Source organism: Cervus canadensis, chromosome 5 (assembly GCF_019320065.1).
Source record: "Cervus canadensis isolate Bull #8, Minnesota chromosome 5, ASM1932006v1, whole genome shotgun sequence".
NCBI classification, from domain to species: Eukaryota; Metazoa; Chordata; class Mammalia; order Artiodactyla; family Cervidae; genus Cervus; species Cervus canadensis.
Genome location: NC_057390.1, coordinates 86,272,731 through 86,292,869, shown reverse-complemented (window position 1 = coordinate 86,292,869; position 20,139 = coordinate 86,272,731). Strand labels below are relative to the sequence as shown.

Here is a 20,139-nt window from a genome sequence, read left to right as displayed (position 1 = left end):
GCTTTTTTAAAAACAAAATCAAGTAATAATTGATTTTAAAAGCTGTGTTTACACTATACTGTAGTCTATTAAATGTGCAATAACATTATGTCTAAAAAAAAGTACTGTTCATTGTTCAGTCGCTCACTCATGTCTGACTCTTTTCCACCCCAAGGACTGCAGCACCCCAGGCTTCCTTGTCTATCACCAACTCCTGGAGCTTGCTCAAACTCATGTCCATTGACTTGGTGATGTCATCCAATCATCCCATCCTCTGTCGTCCCCTTCTGCTCCCACCTTCAATTTTTCCCAGCATCAGGGTCTTTTCCAGTAAGTCAACTTCTTGCACCAGGTGGCCAAAGTATTGGAACTTCAGCTTCAGCATCAGTCCTTCCAATGAATATTCAGGATTGATTCCCTTTAGGATTGACTGGTTTGATCTCCTTGCAGTTCAAGGGACTCAAGAGTCTTCTCTAGCACCACAGTTCAAAAGCATCAATTCTTCGATGTTCAGTCTTCTTTATGTGCAGACCTTAATGTAAAAATAATGCTGCTGGGAAAATGGCACTGATAGATGAGCTCCATGAAGGATTGCTACAAACCTTCAGTTTGTGAAAAACACAGTTCATCTGTGAGCTGCAATAAAACAAGGATAGGCCAGTGTGCATTACCTTTAAATGGAAGAAGGAAAAACAATAAACACCATAAAGTACTGGAGTCACAATGAAGTGAGCATATTTAAAATACAATGAGTCTGCAAGTATCAGAAACATGATTTAAGAGAATAAAACCCAAGTAATGTCCCCTGGTTTATGATTTATGTGAGAATGATGAGCTTAGTCATGTATAAACTATTAAGTGGTAAGAAGCAGGCAGGAAGTCATCAGGTCTGACTTGTCCGGTGCATGAGGAACCAATATCCAGGGTGGTGCCCACTGGCCTGGAGGTCACACAGGTCATCACTGCCAGCGATGGAGAGGCAGCTCCCCCTGACCCGGGATGCAGCTCCCCTGCTCAGCCTCTGCAGGTATCTCTCCAGGGGAAGGGGACACACAGGTCCTCTCACTGCCCATCCTCTACCACCCCTGCCAGGAGACGCCCTCTATTCCACTTCTGCAGCGGACGGCTCCAGTGATGAGGAGCACAGGCAGGTGGGCTCCTGAATGCACTTTCCAAGGAGAGGGACTAAAGCCATCCCCTCCACTCCAGCTGTCTCACTCCACTTCTTGTCTGTGCTATGATTCTTGAGAATTTGTACTGCCTGCAGCTCTGCCTATACCATCTGTGTGTGTTAGTCACTCAGTGGTGTCTGACTCTCTGCGACCCCATGAATTGTAGCCCACCAGGCTCCTCTGTCCATATAATTTTCCAGGCAAGAATACTGGAGTGGGGTTGCCATTCCTTTCTCCAGGGGATCTTCCTGATCCAGGGATCGAACCCACGTCTCCTGCCACTGCAGGCAGATTCTTTATCATCTGAGCACCAGGGAAGCCTGCCTATACCATGGAGATCACACCAATACTATGAACGTTTCAAGGCCCAAGGAAAGAATCTCAGCTATAGCAAAGGAAAAAAGATGTGACAGAAAAGGAGAGAGAGAGACTGTGAGAAAGACAGAAAGCATGCACCAGGGCCTGGAGAGACAGTGAGACCAAGAGAGCAATCTATCCAGCAAGGGCCAGAAAAGAAAACAGCCGTAGACGCCGGAGTTCAGGAGTCAATTAAAGAAAGATTTAGCTGATTACGGGGCTCATGGAGGGAGGGAGACGCCGCGCAGGTCACAGCTAAGTTGCACAGTCAGAGAGAGTCACGCTGGACTTCACCTCATCACATCCAGACTGGAGAATAGAGGTGTGGCATCAGACACAACTGATGATCTCGCCTTCCCGGTCAGCCCCTGCAGGCATCTCCCTCCGCAGCTGCACCGGCTGCATCCTGGAAACGGACAGGATGCTCACCTGCAAGACAGCCACTGGCTCTGTCCCTTCCCCTGGGGAGACATCACCAAAAGTAATGACACAGCGTAGCTCTGGACACGGATGTTTTCTCTAAGACAAGATTAAGGCATATCACCCAAGGCAGTAACCATGTGTGAAGAACTCAGATTGGAGGAATTTTAAAACTGTCCTTTCAAAATTGTCCATCCATTGTATTTTTTTTACACTTTATTTTACACTCATAAACATGCACACATATAACCATATACATCATCTTCCTGAGGGTGTAAGACAAGGAAGCTGATACAAAAGGGAGTGAAGTCAGTCTTGGAGAGTAGCGGAAGGCAGACAGTGGTCCTTTCTCCTCTCCTTTCAGACCCAACTCCAGGCAGGCACTCAGGCGTGTATGCAGCCCTTCTATCTCTCTCTTTTGTTCAGACCATAAAGGATCAGCATAATGTGCAGGAGCCATCTTCCTGCCCCCTCCCCACCTCTGTTTCCCTTCGTGGAGCTATGCATGTCTGCAGCTGGAGAAGGCCCGCCCCTGAGAGCAGTCCCTGTAATAGGGCAGCTCTGCTGACACTAAAAACACGTGCTTTTAGGAAACAGTTTTTCACCTTCTTTATAAAATCCCTGGGGTACCCAGTTGAATGCCTTTTCCAGAGCAGGTTCTCGAAAAAGAAAGAAAAACAGTTGGATTAATATACTTTAAATGAAAATAAAGTTTGTTTAAATTGCCAAAGAAATCAAGTTCTAGAAAATGCCTGGTTAATAGGACCCGTGTGAACATGTGAAAATGCTTTATCTGGAACCACAAGCATCCCTCCCCTAGTTAGCTTTACTTGAATTTGTGCAGAGTGTGGGTGTGCCAAGTTGCAGTGTAAAAAGTATTTTGTACAGCAGGTCCTCGTCCAGATGCGTCTGGAAGCCACTGCCCTGTGCTAACTACCCTAGCACTTCTCTGGGATCACGTTAACTGTGAAACAGATGAAGCTGGAAAGGCAGAAGGAGAAGACACTCACGTGCCTTAGTCAAATCGCAGAGGGGAGGGGACTTCGCTCAAGGGTGAAGGGCGTCCTGCACAGGAAGTTGGGAAAGTCCTGTTTTCAAGTTTTGTGCCAGAAGGAACAGCCCGGCTGCAGTGCGGGAACAGGGGACCTGGGGGTTTGGAGGCTGTGATCAAGTTCCACCCGAATATGGAGGAGAACCTACACGTGCACAATGATGGGAGAAATGCGCACGATGGAATGGATTCAGAAGAGATTTAGAGTGAAAACTGAGCTTACTGGTGTACATGAACACGTATGAAAACTCATCCACTCAGTGGACATTTACAGAATAACATGCCAGGAACTCTTTCAGACATTGGAGCATAAAATATTAGAATAATAACCATAATAACACTACAGGCATCTCAAAAAGCACAGGCTCTCTTCTAGACTCTTGTGTTTGACCATCACAACACTTCTGTAAGGTGGCTACTATTATCCCACTTTACAAATGAGGAAACTGAAGCCCCGGAGGGGTGAAGTAACTTAGTTAAAAAACACTCTCAAGTGAATGAGAAGACGAGCCACAGACTTGAGGGAAATGTCTGCAAAAGACCCATGTGACAAACGATTGCTGTCCAAGACATACAAAGCACTCTTAAAACTCAACAATAAGAAAATGAACAACCTGATTCAAAAATGAGCATGAGACCTGAATGGACACCTCATCAGAGAAGACATCCTGATGTCAATTAAGCATATGAAAAATTGCTCCATATTATATATCATCAGTTCAGTCAGTCGTGTCTGATTCCTTGTGACCCCATAGAATGCAGCACGTCAGGCTTCCCTATCCATCACCTACTCCCAGAGTTTGCTCAAACTCATGTCCATCAAGTCAGTGATGCCATTCAACCATCTCATCCTCTGTCGCCCCCTTCTCCTCCTGCCCCCAATCCCTCCCAGCCTCAGGGTCTTTTCCAATGAGTCAGCTCTAAGCGTCAGGTGGCCAAAGTATTGTAGTTTCAACATCAGCAACAGTCCTTCCAAAGAACACCCAGGATTGATTTCCTTTAGGATTGACTGGTTTGATCTCCTTGCAGTCCAAGGGATTCTCAAGAGTCTTCTCCAACATCACACTTCAAAAGCATCAGTTCTTTGGCGCTCAGCTTTCTTTATGGTCCAATTCTCACATCCATACAGGACTGTTGAAAAAACCATAGCTTTGACCAGATGGACCTTTGTTGGCAAAGTAATGTCTCTGCTTTTTAATACGCTATTTAGGTTAGTCATAGTTTTTCTTCCAAGGAGCAAGCATCTTTTAATTTCATGGCTGCAGTCATCATCTTCAGTGATTTAGGAGCTCAAGAAAATAATGTCTGTTACTGTTTCCATTGTTTCCCCATCTATTTGACGTGAAGTGATTGGACCAGATGTCATCAGGTAAACGCAAATTAAAACAACAGCAAGATACAACCACACACCTGTGAGATCGGTTAAAATTCAAAACACTGACAACATCAAATGCTGGTGAGGATGTGGAGAAACAGCAACTCTCATTCATGGCTCATGGGAGTGCAAAATGGTAGCCGTTTTAAATATATTCTTACTATTTGATCCAGCAATCATGACCATTGGCCCTTACTCAAAAGAATCAAAGACTTATGTCCACACAAACCTCTCTGTAAACTTTTGTGTGCAAGCTTGCTAAGTTGCTTCATTTGTGTCTGACTCTCTGCAACCCTATGGGCTGTGGCCTGCCAGGCTCCTCTGTCCATGGAATTCTTCAGGCAAGAATATTGCTATCCTCTGGGAGATCTTCCCCACCCAGGGACTGAACATGCATCTCCTTCATCTCTTGCATTGCAGACAGATTCTTTCCCACTGAGCTACCAGGGAAGCCCCTATGAATTTTTATATCAGTTTTAGTCATAATAACCAAAACTTGAAAGCAACCAAGATAACCTTAAGGAAGTGAATGGATAAATACACTGTGGTACATCCATACAATGAAATACTAGTCACCAAGAAAAAAGAATAAGCTGTCAAGTCATGAAAAGACACGGAGGAACTTTATATGCCTGTCCCTGAGTGAAAGAATCCATTCTGAAATGGAAATGGTTACATACCATATGATTCCAACTATAACATATTCTGGAAAACAAAAACTATGAAGAGAGTAAAAAGACAGCAGTTGCTGGAGGCTGGAGGGAGGAGAATGAGAAAGGTTTTCACAGTGAAAAGTCTGCAAGATACTGTAATATGGATACATGTCATTATCTCTTTGTTAAAACCTAAGAAGTATGACTCCAAGAGCAAACTCTAATGTAAACTATGTATTTTGGGTGATTGTAGTGTGTTAGGGCAGGTCCATCACTTTAACTATCTGGTGGGGGATGTCCATAGTAGGGGAGGCTGTGCATGTGTGTGGACACAGAATATTGGGGAATCCTTTGTACTTTCCACTCCATTTTGCTGTAAAGCTAAAACTGCTCTCAAAAAAAGTCTGTTTTTTTAAAAATAATACACAGCTCCTATGATGAATAAAAAAGACATTAATTTCAAAAGCAGTTTATAGAATTCTTCTGCTACTATTAAATAAAACTCAGGGAACTACATGATGAGATCCATCAGTTTAAGAAAAGATGCTGGAACCAGAATGTTCCATCCAAGACAGAATATTCTGAGCATTAGCTCTCAAAAAGTCAGTGTTTTTTAAACTCCAAAAGCACAGCCCTAATAGATGAATTTAGTGGGTTTTAGCTAACACTGTTTAAAGAAATAGCCCGAACTGTACCTACTAAGGAGAGAGAATGATTTGACATCAATATTTGATATTGACACCTTGGTTTCTATAGGGTGTGTACTGGCCACGATGTAAAATCGAGTTTTGTAAGTTTCAGAGCCCCTGTCCTATGCCAACCTGGCCGGGACTGCTCCTGCTTTAATGGAGCGTACTCTCTGGCTGGGTGATTCAGAGAATAAATAAGTGAGAATGCAAGAAAATTTTAACTTTAGAGGTGTGATGGGCCAAGCAGGGTATTGACAAGTTCTTGGCAGCCTGTTTCCTGGGGGAGGGGCACTGCACCTGAGGTCTGAATGCAGTGAATGCTCCACATGCAGACATCTGGTGATGGGAAAGTTTCAGGTGGGTAGGACAATGCCAAGGCAAAGCGTCATGAGAAGAATGAGGTGATTTGGAGAGGGAGGCAGGAGTCTGATCATGCTGACTTGTGGAATTCTTATGAGACAGAAATCGTCACCTTATAAAGATCTCAGTGTTTAAGTAAGTGTATTGAGTAATGATTCTGAGATGGTGTCCACATTCTATTTTAGTGAATGTGTATGTCCTGGTAACCAACATTCCACTAGGGGCTTCCTTTGTGGCTCAGATGGTAAAAAATCTGCCTGCAATGCAGAAGACCTGGGTTAGATCCCTCGGTCGGGAAGTTCTCCTGGAGAAGGGAATGGCTACCTACTCCAGTATTCTTGCCTGGAGAATTCCATGGACAGAGGAGTCTGTTGGGCTATTGTCCATAGGGTCACAAAGAGTCGGACACGACTGAGCGACTAAACATGATGTTGTGGTAAGTTTCACCAAGGTAGGGAATATATGAAAAGCAGTAGTGAAGAGCAGTGTGTGTGTGTGTGTTTGTGTGTGTGTGTGTGTGTGTGCGCATGTGTGTGCATGTGCCTGGAAATTAGGGTGAGTTCAATTTATACCCAGCTTCCCAGGTGGCACTAGTGGTAAAGAACCCGCCTGCCAATGCAGGAGACATAAGAGATGTGGTTTTGATCCCTGGGTTGGTAAGATTCCCCTGGAGGAGGAAATGGCAACCCACTCCAGTACCCTTGCCTGGAGAATCCCATGGACAGAGGAGCCTGGAGGGTTACGGTCCATGGGGTTGCACAGAGTCGGACACGGCTGAGTGCCTTAGTGCACTCACACACACCATGGCTGAGGGACACACAAAAGGGAGGCCCCGTAAATGGAAGATATTCAGTTCCAAACTCAGGATTTAGGTCTGATGGAGATGAATCAGAAGAGCCAAGGACTCACCTTAGGAGAGCAGGACCTCCAGGCCGAAAAGGGAAGAGCCGTTCTGCACAGCATGCTGTCAGTGATGGAGACAGGCATGCAGTGGAATACGTCTAAAAATGGCATGTTCCTTTCAGTGAATCGGGTATTCATGCAGTGATATTTTTAGTGTGTTATTTACTTAGCAAAATGTTTCTTCTTCAAAGGAAAGAGGAATATGTCATATTCGTCCTAATTGCATTTTTGTTGAGAGATTCTGTAGCATACCTTACCCTCTTATACAACAGTTCTTATACATTTTTCAATAAAGATCCAATAACCACAGAAAATAGTCATTTATAGCTCTGATGATCAAAAATAAATCTTAAGTCTCTGAACATTAAGTATATACCCAGCAATGTTTATTCTTAGAAAGATTGCATCCCTCACTTCTAAACAAGTGCATACATAGGTGGATGTACAAACAAATAGGACACGCATATTCACTATTAAAAGAGAACGCAGATGAATCTGATCCTGAGGTAAATTCAGTGGTTTAAAAAAATAGCAGACAGATTTCCGTTTTACCAAATTAGACTTCCAAGAGGTGTTATCATTAGAGAAGGCCACAGTTTTCGTTAGCCTGAAATTCTTCTAAATACTTGAGTACTGCTGGTGTTGCAGACCTCCATTTTTCATGAGTAAATACTCTTCCTGTGAGAAATGTGCAGGTCTCAAACATGTTCCCATTTATTTTTTTAAATGATATACTTATTTAAGAAACAAACAGAAAGCATAAAGAGGTTATTTAATTTTCTTTTCTTTTCCTCGATCCTAGTCCTCAGTAAATTAGCTAACACTGAATGTGCAGGGTGGATCCATGTTACAAAACAGCAATCTAGTTAATCCCCCTGAAAACTGTCTTGCCTTGCCTATGGCAGGAAGGGCGAAATTGGCTCTTCCACATTCCTGTGCGCACCAGCAACGCCCCCCTCCCCATGTCTGTTTACTGAAAGACTCCTGGAATCACAGGGCTTTCTCTCACCCACTCATCTCTACTTACCATTCCCAGTCCTCTTTGCCTAATAACCAACCCCCTTCCTCCAGCTTTATCTTCCCCCAAAATGGCCATCTTTGCACAGAAATTACACTTCTTATTTGAAAGAGTACATTTTACATTTCCTCTAAGATCACCACACTGTAAGAATAAATCCTATTATTTTACAGCCCTCACATAATTCTCATTCTAAAAGTAAACTTAATTTTTTTTAAAAATTGAAAAAAAAAATAGGTGCTTTAAGAATATGAATGCGGCTTACTTGTATATTCCCAAGGATAGATTTTAGGAGTCTCTGTAACAAAGGCAAAGAGAAACGGGAAAATGAAAGCCCGAAATGTTTTCATGTAAAATATCAAGTAAGAAGTTAAACCTGATTTTTTGCTATTCAGTGAAAAATGTACATAAATATTGAATTTGCAAAGATTTTTCAAATGCATTCTCTTTCTAAAATGCTAGGTGCCCTCCTAATTCGCCTGAAAATATTGCAAGGACCTAAATTATTCCAAGCCCTCCAGCCGAAGTGTGGGGTTGCAGCAGGGGCAGGGTCAGCACCTAGGCCACCCCACCCTCCTGTGGTGCTCCCAGCGACGGGAATAGCTGAGAAACCTGTGAGGCTAGAGAAACACAAGATGCAGTGGGTGACTTTGAGGGGGGCGGGGAGATGAATTTCCACACACTGCTTTGGTTTTCAGACATCTCCTGATTTCAGGTTAACCCATAAGAAAGACTGTCAATTCTTTCGGTCCCTCTGGCCCTTTAAAAAATAAACTGCCAGTCTTATTGGCCTGAATATCACAAGTATTTGATGCAGTGTTTTTTTGTTTTTGTTTTTTCGTTAGGATGGACGAAGGGGGGAGGGTATGGCCACGACGATTAAAAAAAAAAAAAGCATCTGTGAAAAAATGGTACCCTGTTACTAAAGACGTCAGAAAAGCTGCAATGCTTAGGTAATGCAGTCTTTTTCTCGCAGACAGAGCACCTGAAAGGAAGCAGGTTTGGCTAATTTTACTAGTCTTAAGCAGCTGACTTTTCTTGTGAAATCCTCTGGGCGTTATCTCGGGAACTGTTCAAAGTTGCCAGCTCCCAACGCCGGAGAGGGTGTGAAGACCGGGATGACGACAGAGACTGGAAAAGAAGCGGCGGTGTCCTCCTAATTGCGCCCAGAATATCCAGAGATGGTTAACAGGGACCAAACGCGCACACACAAAGAAACACGGCTTTGGATGGAGCGGCGCGAGACAGACGGGAGCGGGGCTGGGACATCAGCTTGGCCTGCGCGCCGCGTTCCGGTCCTCCGGGCGGTCGGTCCCACTTTTCCACGGGAAAAGGAAATATTTCGACTTGAAACTTGGGGTGCTCCCGTTTTCTCTTGGGTCTGGGTTGTTCAGCTACACTAGCGAGTGATCCAGAAGGCGTGCTAGCTCTTGCTCGATTTCAGGACGAGGCTGCTCTGGGGGGTGGGGGTGGGGGGTGGGGAGACAGGGGGGAGGGGACAAAGAGGAAGGGGAGAGGGGAGGGCGCGGGGTGTGGGGCGGGGGCGGCGCGCGGCAGGGCTGGGCCGCAGCTCTGCGTCCGTACCGGGTTTGGAACCAGCCCGGGGAAGGGGCCCGATCGCGGGCCAAAGGACCTGCAGGGCCGAGCCCCACGGACCGTTACTCCGGCCTCCGCAGGGGGCCGGGGCGCAGAGGGGCCACCAAAAGCGCCCCGTGCGGCGCGTCCCAACGCGGGGAGGAGGGGAGACAGCCGCGGAGAAAGGGCCAAACTGAAAGCGCCAACCGGAGCGGGGGGCTCCCGCCGGCCGGGTTTTAAAGGGATGTCTCGGCCTTGCAGAAAGGGAGAGAAAGGAGGGGAGCGCCCACGTGCCCGGGGAAGGCGGTTGTGTCCAAGCGCCACCTGCCGTCGACCGGGGGGTTCGGCGGGTTCCCGCGCCCCTCGGGGGAGCAGCAGCAGCGGCGCCCACCCTCCCCCTCCCCCTCCCCCCCCCCCAGGGCCAGAGCGCTGACCCCCACCCCCGCCCCCGCCCGCCTGGTCTGTGCGCGTGCCCGGGCGTGCGCACGCGGAGAGGGAGCGCGCCTGACCGGCTCACCCCGACCGGCCTCCGCGGTGGGCGGGTGGCGGGGGACCGGGCACAAAGGGGCACCGGGCCCCTCCCGGAACCCGGTGTGCTCGGTTCGCTCCGACGCTGGGGCTGGCCCGGTTCGGCCCTCCCGCGGGGATGGGCGCGGCTCCCGAGCGTACCGGGGAGGGGGGCGCCTCGGTGCACACACGCGGATTTTTTTTTTTTTAAAGAACACTTTCCGAGACCTGCCTCCTCCTCCTCCCCCTCCCCCACCCCATCTTTGCAGCCCGGGGGCGGGGACCGGGCGGAGCCGCCAAGTTAATCAAGGCGGCGGGGCGGGGCCGGCCCCGGCCATTGGCTGGCCCGCGGGGTGACGTCACCCCGATGACACCCTGATAACTAGTTGGGAGAGAGCCCTCAACTTTTTGCAGAAGGAGCGCGCGCGCGCCTGGTAATTGCTCGGGGTCCGGCGCTCGCGGCGGGAGCCAGGAGCCGGAGAGAAAGAGAGAGAGAGAGAGAGGGTCCCCGGGCTAGTCCGACCACCGCCGCAGCCGCCGCCGCCGCCTCCTCCTCTCGCGTCGCGGGCCGCAGCTGCCCCGCGCGCGGGCGGCCCCGAGTCGCCGCAGCCGCTGTGTGCAGACTGGAAGGGGGGGCGGGGGGGAGGGGGGGAGCCGCGGACGCGGGGTGCCCAGGACTTTGCAACTTGCCCGGGAAGGTGGAGGGCCGAGCGGGGGAGGGGGAGCCCCGCACGAGACCGAGCGGCCCGGGTGGGAGCGCCCAGCCCCGCCGCGGATCATGGTGCAGCAGGCCGAGAGCTTGGAAGCGGAGAGCAACCTGCCCCGGGAGGCGCTGGACACGGAGGAGGGCGAATTCATGGCTTGCAGCCCGGTGGCCCTGGACGAGAGCGACCCGGACTGGTGCAAGACGGCGTCGGGCCACATCAAGCGGCCGATGAACGCGTTCATGGTGTGGTCCAAGATCGAGCGCAGGAAGATCATGGAGCAGTCGCCGGACATGCACAACGCCGAGATCTCCAAGAGGCTGGGCAAGCGCTGGAAAATGCTGAAGGACAGCGAGAAGATCCCGTTCATTCGGGAGGCGGAGCGGCTGCGGCTTAAGCACATGGCCGACTACCCCGACTACAAGTACCGGCCCCGGAAAAAGCCCAAGATGGACCCGTCGGCCAAGCCCAGCGCCGGCCAGAGCCCGGAGAAGAGCGCGGCGGGCGGCGGCGGGGGCGCGGGCGCGGGCGGCGGCGCCAAGACCTCCAAGGGCTCGAGCAAGAAATGCGGCAAGCTCAAGGCCCCCGCGGCCCCGGCGGCCGGCGGCGCCAAAGCGGGCGCGGGCAAGGCGGCGCAGCCCGGGGACGGCGGCGGCGCGGGCGACGACTACGTGCTGGGCAGCCTGCGCGTGAGCGGCGCAGGCAAGACGGTCAAGTGCGTATTCCTGGACGACGACGAGGACGAAGAGGACGACGAGGACGAGCTGCAGCTGCGGATCAAGCAGGAGGCGGACGAGGACGACGACGAGCCGCCGCCGCACGCGCAGCTCCTGCAGCCGCCGGGCCAGCAGCCGCCGCCGCCGCCGCTGCTGAGACGCTACAGCGTCGCCAAAGTGCCCGCCAGCCCCACGCTGAGCAGCGCGGCCGAGTCCCCCGAGGGCGCGAGCCTTTACGACGAGGTGCGGGCCGGAGCGGCCTCGGGCGCTGGGGGCGGCAGCCGCCTCTACTACAGCTTCAAGAACATCACCAAGCAGCACCCGCCGCCGCTGGCGCAGCCCGCGCTGTCGCCCGCATCCGCGCGCTCCGTATCCACCTCCTCCTCGTCCTCCTCGTCCAGCGGCGGCGGCGCCGGCGGCGGCAGCAGCAGCAGCAGCAGCAGCAGCGGCGGCGAGGACGCCGACGACCTGATGTTCGACCTGAGCTTGAATTTCTCCCAAAGCGCGCACGGCGCCGGCGACCAGCAGCTGGGGGGCGGCGCGGCGGCCGGGAACCTGTCCCTGTCGCTGGTGGATAAGGATTTGGATTCGTTCAGCGAGGGCAGCCTGGGCTCCCACTTCGAGTTCCCCGACTACTGCACGCCCGAGCTGAGCGAGATGATCGCGGGGGACTGGCTGGAGGCGAACTTCTCCGACCTGGTGTTCACGTATTGAGAGGAGGGGTGGGGTGGGGGCGCCCCGTTCTCGCTCTTTTCTCTCTGGCGGGTGCAGAGCAGGGTTCCTTGGGAGGAAGTCGTGGTGGTCGTGATGATGATGATGATGATACAAGGTTTTGGTGTCGACGGTGATGGCGGTAGGGTGGAGGGGCGAGAAGAAGATGCTGATGTTGATACGATGTCGTGACACAAATTGGAAAGATGCTGAAAATTTTGGTGGAGTTAAAGTGAAATGAGTAGTTTTTGAAACATTTTTCCTGTCCTTTTTTTGTCCCCTCCCCTCCCCCCCAACCTCCCCTCCCTTCCTTGATCGTGTCTCAAGGTAGTTTCAAACCTAGTCTGGAGTTGTGATTCCCCCCCCTCCCCCCCGCAAATGTGTTTTTGTAATTACTGTTTCTTTTTTTTTTTTCTGAAATTCGCGATGGCAACAAAGGCGGAGGGGACGGGGCGGGGGAGGGGAGCGAGGACCCGCTCCGGAAGGCGCTGTTTGAAGCTTGTTGGTCTTTGAAGTCTGGAAGACGCCTGCAGAGGACCCTTTGGCAGCACAACTAGGGAGTTGGTTGGAGATTTTATTTTATTATTATTTTTTTTTTCTTAAGAGATCTTAAAGAACTGGTGATTTTTTTTTTTAAAAAAATACAAACACAACAAAAAAGGGACCATGGCAAATTTTTTAATTTAATTTTATTTTTTTGGAGGGAGAAAACTGATGTCTTCTATGCATCCGATTCTTAACAAAACTGCAGGGAGCTTGAAAAAATGCAGACTGTACAAACGCTTACAAAAAAAAAAAAAACTGTGAACTGACTTAAGATCAGAGTTTACTTTTCAGATCAAATTGTTTATGGTTTTACAAATGTGATTTCTACTTGCCAACTTTTGTTTTTGTAACTTGTTCCCTTATACCTCCTTGATTGAATACCAGGCAGCCTAGACCTCAGTACAAAAGGTATTGAAACATTTTTGATACATAACAGACCTCAGTCTTTTTTAAAAATTAATATATTTTCAGGCGTATTTTTGTACAGTGAAAAGGGAACATTCTTGCTGTGTTTTTTCAGTAAGACTTTCAGGCACTTCTTCCCTTTTGATTTCTTTTTTTCCTCTTTTATTTTTATTTTTTTTAGCATGCAAGTATGTTGGTACGTTATGTCCTGGTTTAAAAAGGATTAAAAGTTTAAAATAATCCTTGCATCTAAAGGCCTTGTGGTTTAAAAAAAAAAGCAAACTTTTTGTACAGCTATAGTAGAGATTTGTTCAATATTTGTAGGTAAAGATTTATTGAAAACGGTGATATAGACCTCAGAGCTGTTATCTTAGTTTAAAGATTGTATATGTACTGTACTATAGTAGGACTTTATGTATCTCATACGCTGTGATATGTGGATGGGGCCCCAGATGGAAGGTTTGAAACTGGATTCTCGATTTTTAGCAAAAAGAAAAAGGCACATAGTTTAAAAAGTTTCTCATTTTGTGCAATATAATCTAAATAAAGTACAGACCATCTGCATATTTTGTAGCAAATGGTGGCAAAGCAGACTCAATGCACTGTCGACATCATTGCCTGTTTTTGTTTTTGTTTTTTTTTTTTTGGTGCTGGAAGTCTGTATCTTGACAATTTTAATAAATCAGCTGGAACTGATAGAAACTCGCATCGCCCATAGTCTCTATGGAAGTCCTACTGGCGGTGGTGTTGTCGCAGGGCATTCAGAGACAAGGCCCTTGTGCGCGCGGGTGGGAAGGTGACCGAAGGGAATCCCATATTCCCCGGGCTTCGGCTGAAGTGCTCAATGGCTGGCCAATTTCTCGCTTCTCTTTTTTTCGGTGGCTGGTTAGGAAAACCTGGGGCGGAGGATTCTTTTCTCTCGGCCTTCCCTTCCCTCCCCCCTCTGCAACCCCATTTCCTTTCTCACCTCCTCCTCCGCGACTCCCACCCTCCTCTCCCAGCCCATAAGGGCTGCGGGCGGCGGGCGTCGCGGGCACCCGGCCGGGGGTCAGCCTTCTCGGCGAGGGGCCGCGTCGGGGCTGCGAGTCGCGGTGACCGGCGCCCTTGGGTGGCCAGCGCTGAGCGCGCGCGGATGCCCGCCGTTGTCCCTCCTTAAGAGGCGGAGAACAGCCGTTTCCAGTTTTGAATCACCCCCCACCCCCCGCCCTTGACGCTGCATGTCCGCCTGTGCGCTGGTGGGAAGCGCTGCTACAGTTCTGGACCGCGAGCGGTGACCGGTGCTGGGGCGTGGTGGTCGGTGTTCAGTCTCTTTCCGGCGTCGCCGGGAGAGCGAAGCGCGGCGGGCCCGAGGCGGGGGAAGGAGCGCGGAAGCCTGGCCCAGGGCGGCGGGAGGAACGGGGCAAGGCCACCGGAGAGTCTGTGCGGGAGGAGCCGGCGTGGGGGGTGGGGGGGTGCGTGCGGTAACCGAGGGCGCCTGGGCGGCGGCCGGGAATCTCAAAGACAGGGCCCCGGGTCCTGGGCGCCAGGCTTTCTCCGCGCGAATGTCGCGCGCGCTTCGGCGCCGCGCCCTGGGGCCTGGAGACGCGCGGGAAGACCCGCACTGGGGCCGTGAGGCCGCCAAACTGCGGGGATGAGCGGGAAAGCCCGCCCGGGCCCCCGGCTCCCGGGTTGCGCGCCGGCTCCAGGGCTGCCCCGGAGGTAGGCCGGGGGCGGAGTGGGCTCCTAGGTGGTTCGGCTCCTGCTGAGTTCTCCGTACTGGGCACTGTTTGCCTGGCCCGTTGACTCTCGTTTCCCCAGACCCGGCCGCCTGTGTCACGGAGCCCTCGTGGCGGACCCGGGCTGGCAAGCACCGCCCGGCACGCGCGCCCCTGGCCTTGCGCCCTTTCGGTGCCTTCGGCCGGTCTTTCCCCGGGGGCCGCGCCGAGGGAGGCAGGGAGGCTGCGCGGAGGCCGCGCTGGGGCCCGAGCGCCAACCTCAAGCTCTGCCTCCGAGAGAGCCGGCGCCTGCAGTGGGGGAGGTTTGCAGTGGCTCATTGGAACTAGGTGCAAAATCACCACGACTTTCTTGGTCACCTACTGCAGTGATTTACCAAGGTTTGGTTTCCGTTTTTATTGAGATGCTGGCGAGACTTAAGTGTCCACTCATTGCCGGGAGCTGCTAGGCCGGGGGCGCGTGGGTATCCTTCCAACCTGGCTTTCCTCTCCCCTGCCTCTAGGGCTCCGTCCCTGCCTGCTTGGCCTCCCCCAGCCTCCCTCCTCTTCTCGGCGAGCCTCCCCCCGGCCCCCATCCCCCTTGCGAAACCAGCAAGCTTTGACCTTAGACGGACACATTTCTTTTCTGTGGCTGTTTCATTTCTAGGAATCAATTATCAGATTTCCTTAGAACACTTGGGAGGAGAAAGGGATGAGGGTTTTAAATAACAAGGTTCTCAATATTAGAACTGGATCTCTGGAATTGTTTACCTTCCCACCCCGGGTCCCCACTCCCAAATGATAAGACTGATGTAGTCGTTGGTGGGACATTTATTTTAGCCACGAGTAATTGAACCAGCGGTTTACAATTGACGCTTCTCTGTGCTGGGAATTTTACACGGTGGCCCTCTGCTGCAGTTCTGAAACTTGTTGAAAACACAAACCCATTCATAAGACTGAGTCGATGTACTTGGAAAACCTGAAAACTTTGCATGTATTTTATGTTTCAATCATAGATGAATCGGACATTTTCTGTGGTGAGGTAGAAACTTTGCAGTAGTAACATGTAATGATTTGGCTTCAGAATGGAAACGCATAGTCTGGATGAAAATTTTCAAAAAGCTATGTAGCCTAAGTTCTTGATAGTAAAAGAAGAAAAAAAAAAACAAAGATGATCGGCGATCTAAAATTAAAAACCTGTTAGAACTCAGGACAGGCGCTTGAATGCGCTTTTAACAATATTTAAGGCTGTTTTGATGAATGCATTGTGAAAATCATTCTTAATGAATTCTTTATTGAATGTCTAAAACATAATATAATACACAAGGTATTCTTGCCACTGGATAGTCTTCAATAAAAATTTAATTGCATTTTTTTTGGTCTCTTAAGTAAGTCTTATTTTGAACTAAGCATTGACAGAATATTTTTAAATAGTAAGGAGGGAGGGGGGAGGGATGCCTAGTGCATTGCAGCTTAGTCAGTGGGTATCCTGCTGTTTGTAAGTTGTTCACAGGTTTAGGATGGCATTTTACTAAGATTTCCATCTTAAAGAACTTGAACCAGCATTCTCTTATTAATTCTTTAAACTGTGGAAATAATCTTCCAGTTTTTACACTCTGATATGCATCCTTTTATTAAGAATATATAATGCTAATGAAGGCAGTGTATTTAAACTGTGCTTTGCAAATATTATGTATGTTATGAATGACTACAGTCACAGGGCAAATTATTTGTTAGATCCTTTGGGGGGAAAAATCATTAAAACCATTTTGAACAGAGATGTTTCATTTTAATGTTAATCGAGAGGAAGTGATTTAAATATGCATGCATATAGCAGTCAGGACCACTTAGGGTTTTTTTTTTTTTTTTTTTCCTTTTCTTTTCTTTGAGAAAGACTTAAACAGCAAGACTTGTTTTTCCCTTCTCTGGGAGTTGGATCCAGAGTCATTTGCTATTGGTACACTTTGAGAAACTTACACTTGTTTTTCTCTTCAGAATTTAAATGACTTTTGAAAGTAATCTGAGAAATAAAGCAAATAAGTTGCTCTCTTTTAAAGTAGTCATTCAATATAAATATATTATATCAATCTTAACTTTTTTATTCTCTGATATGATTAATATGTATATTCTTACTTTTTCTTCTAATGGGCATATGTATCCTTGTGAACACTTTATAGAGAGGTTTTCTTGGACTCTCCCATTTATAGAATCTTTATACTCTTTTACTGTGGTCCCCTGCTTTTAACAGATTTCTGAGGCCAATATATTTGTGCTTTTTTCTTATGTAGGATGACCAGCGAAAATAGTTTACTGAGTTGTCAATTTTATCAGTAGATAAGAAACTTTCTTTATTACAGCTTCAGGGAAGATTTTTCAGGATATTTCTCAGTTATTGTAAGGGCCAAATTTTATAAAATTTCATTAGGAATGTCAGTTTCAAATACCCTTTGTATAGCCTAGGCCTGTAAGAATACCAAGACTGAGCCTTATGTATCTAACACGGGAATTCACAAGCTCCCAAAGTAACCGTCTCCATCTGCTGACTCTTACACGTGCTTTTCAGCCGTCTGGCTTATTTTAATCATTGGTCCTTTTTCACTGTTCATTTGTTGGATTTTTTCTGCCACACCCCCTTTCATTTGATGATCTGGCAAAGTCTGCTCTTTGATAACTCCTTTTTCTTCCCCCTTTTTGTGGGGCCCTCATTTTCAATCACAATGAAGATGAAACACAATTTCTTAAACTCAGTTCTCCCATTTTACCTTGCTACTGGCTTTTTTCTTGAATGCTAACATAGCTTTTTTTTTTCTTTTTTTCACTGTAGTTATTTTTTTAGCACTACCTATATCAACTAGCTGCCTAATTAGTTTTATCTCTTCCATGTGGATGCAGTGAGTTTTTAAGAGAATTTCACAAACAAGTAGTTTTTTAGTGAACTTAAACAGAATTTTAAAGGAGACCTATTTTTATACTCAATAAAAGCACAAAAGTGCAGAAAGTATACAATGGCTTACAAAGGGAAACATAAGTTCATAATGTTCCATGTATAAAAGTAATAATTTTATTGGGTAGAGATACTCCGAGAAGATTCAATACCTCTGCCAGTGCACAGACAGGACTGTTTTACACGACACGGGAACTTCTGTTGCAAATGGATCACTTCTCTGTAGAGAAAACAAACCACTAAGAGCAATATGGTCAAGCGGAGATGTGTTTTGACATGAGCGATCGGTGAATTGAGACAACCTGGATGGGCAGACGTGAGGCTTCCTTCTCAATGTTTGATCAAGCTTCTTTTACTTAGTCACATAGACGTGGATTTTCTCTGCTGTGAAAATGACACAACGGAGCAGTATGACAAGCTGTTGAAAAATGCGTAAAAACAAAATTCACTCTAGGGTCCTTGAAGTGACTTCAATGCTGACCTTATTTTATTAGACTTATTATATTTCCTCGTTATAAAAAAAGCCACTGGAAATATTGCTAATATGCAACCTAAAGAATTTTGATCAAATAGATATTGACAAAGGGCCCTCTTGACACATTTCTTCATCCAGCTTCTATTCAGAAACACAGTGCCCTTGGATCACATCGGGCAAAACGTTCTATGCCATTACCCTTAATTTCCCATTTTGTCTATTTTTACTCTTGTACATATGTGGTGGGTTTAAGAGTCTTTGGCATTTGTTCCATGACACCCTTTTCTGGAACGGACTGTTTTAGGATGGAGCCTGCCGGTTCCAATGTGGGGCTCCTAGTGGTGGTGGGCCAACAGCGCTCCCTGGAGGCCACCAGATCGGGGCCACCTGACACCCAGAGCAGTTTCCAGCAGGACGCTGCCCAAGTCTGTATTTTCAGAGCCACTCCAGGTTTGGGAGCAGGAAAGCGGGAAAAAAAACAAAACAAAACAAAAACACTTTTGTTTAGAAGTCTGAGTGGTTTGCGGGGGGGGGGAACCTTTTTTAGAGTTTGCATGCCAGCGCACGACCAGAGGCTGTGAAACAGAGGGGCCCGCTCCCCAAGGCCGGCGCTGGAGGAGGATGTCCGATAGCACTAAGGGGAAAAGAAAATGCATGGTGAAGTCTTGTCTTCTGTACCCTGTCTAGCATGCAGAGTTTCGTGTGTTAAAACGGTGTATGACATTGCTGTATCAAAGTTGTAAAATTAAGCATTATTTATTGAAAACTATGTATTTTTTTGTAAAAACCTGATCACATAGAGCATATCAGTGGCTGTGCTTGGCGTTTCGATGGAACCAGCTTCTCGCCCCACCCCCTTGGTATGCAGCGCTATTGCTCAGGGTTGAAAATAGTATACCCCAATGTCGCTTTTGCAAGAGTTTTTCACAGAGGAATACATTTGTTCAAAAGACTCTAATAAAATTGTGTGATTGATCTGCACTTGCGGTTTTCATGTGGCTTTTTTCCTGTTTTGCATCTTGATAACTACTGTTCAGTTTCTAAAGTATGGCCCTCCATACTGATACTGTGGACAGGTTCTGGAAAGTTCTGAGTGTCAGCCCAGAGAGGAACAGGCCCCCAGAAATGCTTTGGGCAGGTTTGAGAGCTGCTGATGTTGCGAATAAGCATGATAATAATGTCTTGAGATTTTTAACTGGTCAATTGAGTGAGTCAAAGCATAGACTGTAGAAGGGTAGATGGACGTGTGTTGTCAGAAATGCTTGAAGTAGAAAATGAAGGAAGATTATCAGGGGCAGTTGCTGCTGTTGAATTCAATACCAGCAAACTCCATTTCTCTGTGTCTTTTTCTTTTCTATAACAATTTACAGCGTAAATGTATTTTGACATAGAAATCATTCTGTATTGAGATTCTTGATATAAAATACTTTTATGGAAGCCTGTAAGTGATCCTTGGAACTATTACCAGATTTTTTAAAAGATGTGTTTACATGGTGAGTGTTTGTTGTATATTAAATTTGCTTTTGTAGAAATGTTTGTGTTGTATTGTAACAAATTTTCAAGTGCACAATTAACACAACCACACATAAGTGCTTAATTACACCAGCTTTCAGTACAAACCAAAGGACAAATAACCGAGTTATCTATGGCAACTCAGTCTTATCATTAGATAATATAGTCAGTGTTTTCACTTCATGAATATCCTAGGATGTTCTTCACTTATGTAGAATTTTATTTTATTTATATTTTAAAGGAAACAAACAAACAAAAATAGACCCTGTATGAATGATACCCGGCATAGACATTCCTTGCCATTAATTACTAAAGGATCCTGAATGTGTTTCAAATTCCTCATTGGGACTCCTCGTGAGTCTTGTTATACTCCTTG

The 20,139-nt window shown here is 47.8% G+C and overlaps 1 protein-coding gene across 1 annotated transcript; it reads left to right on the top strand.

Moving 5' to 3' along the window:
* Positions 1–10,485: 10,485 nt before the first annotated feature.
* SOX11 (SRY-box transcription factor 11) lies at positions 10,486–19,231 on the top strand. The gene has a single exon (XM_043469435.1). It carries the CDS (start codon positions 10,838–10,840, stop codon positions 12,191–12,193), a length of 1,356 nt encoding a protein of 451 aa, XP_043325370.1. The 5' UTR covers positions 10,486–10,837; the 3' UTR covers positions 12,194–19,231.
* The last annotated feature ends 908 nt before the right edge of the window (positions 19,232–20,139 follow it).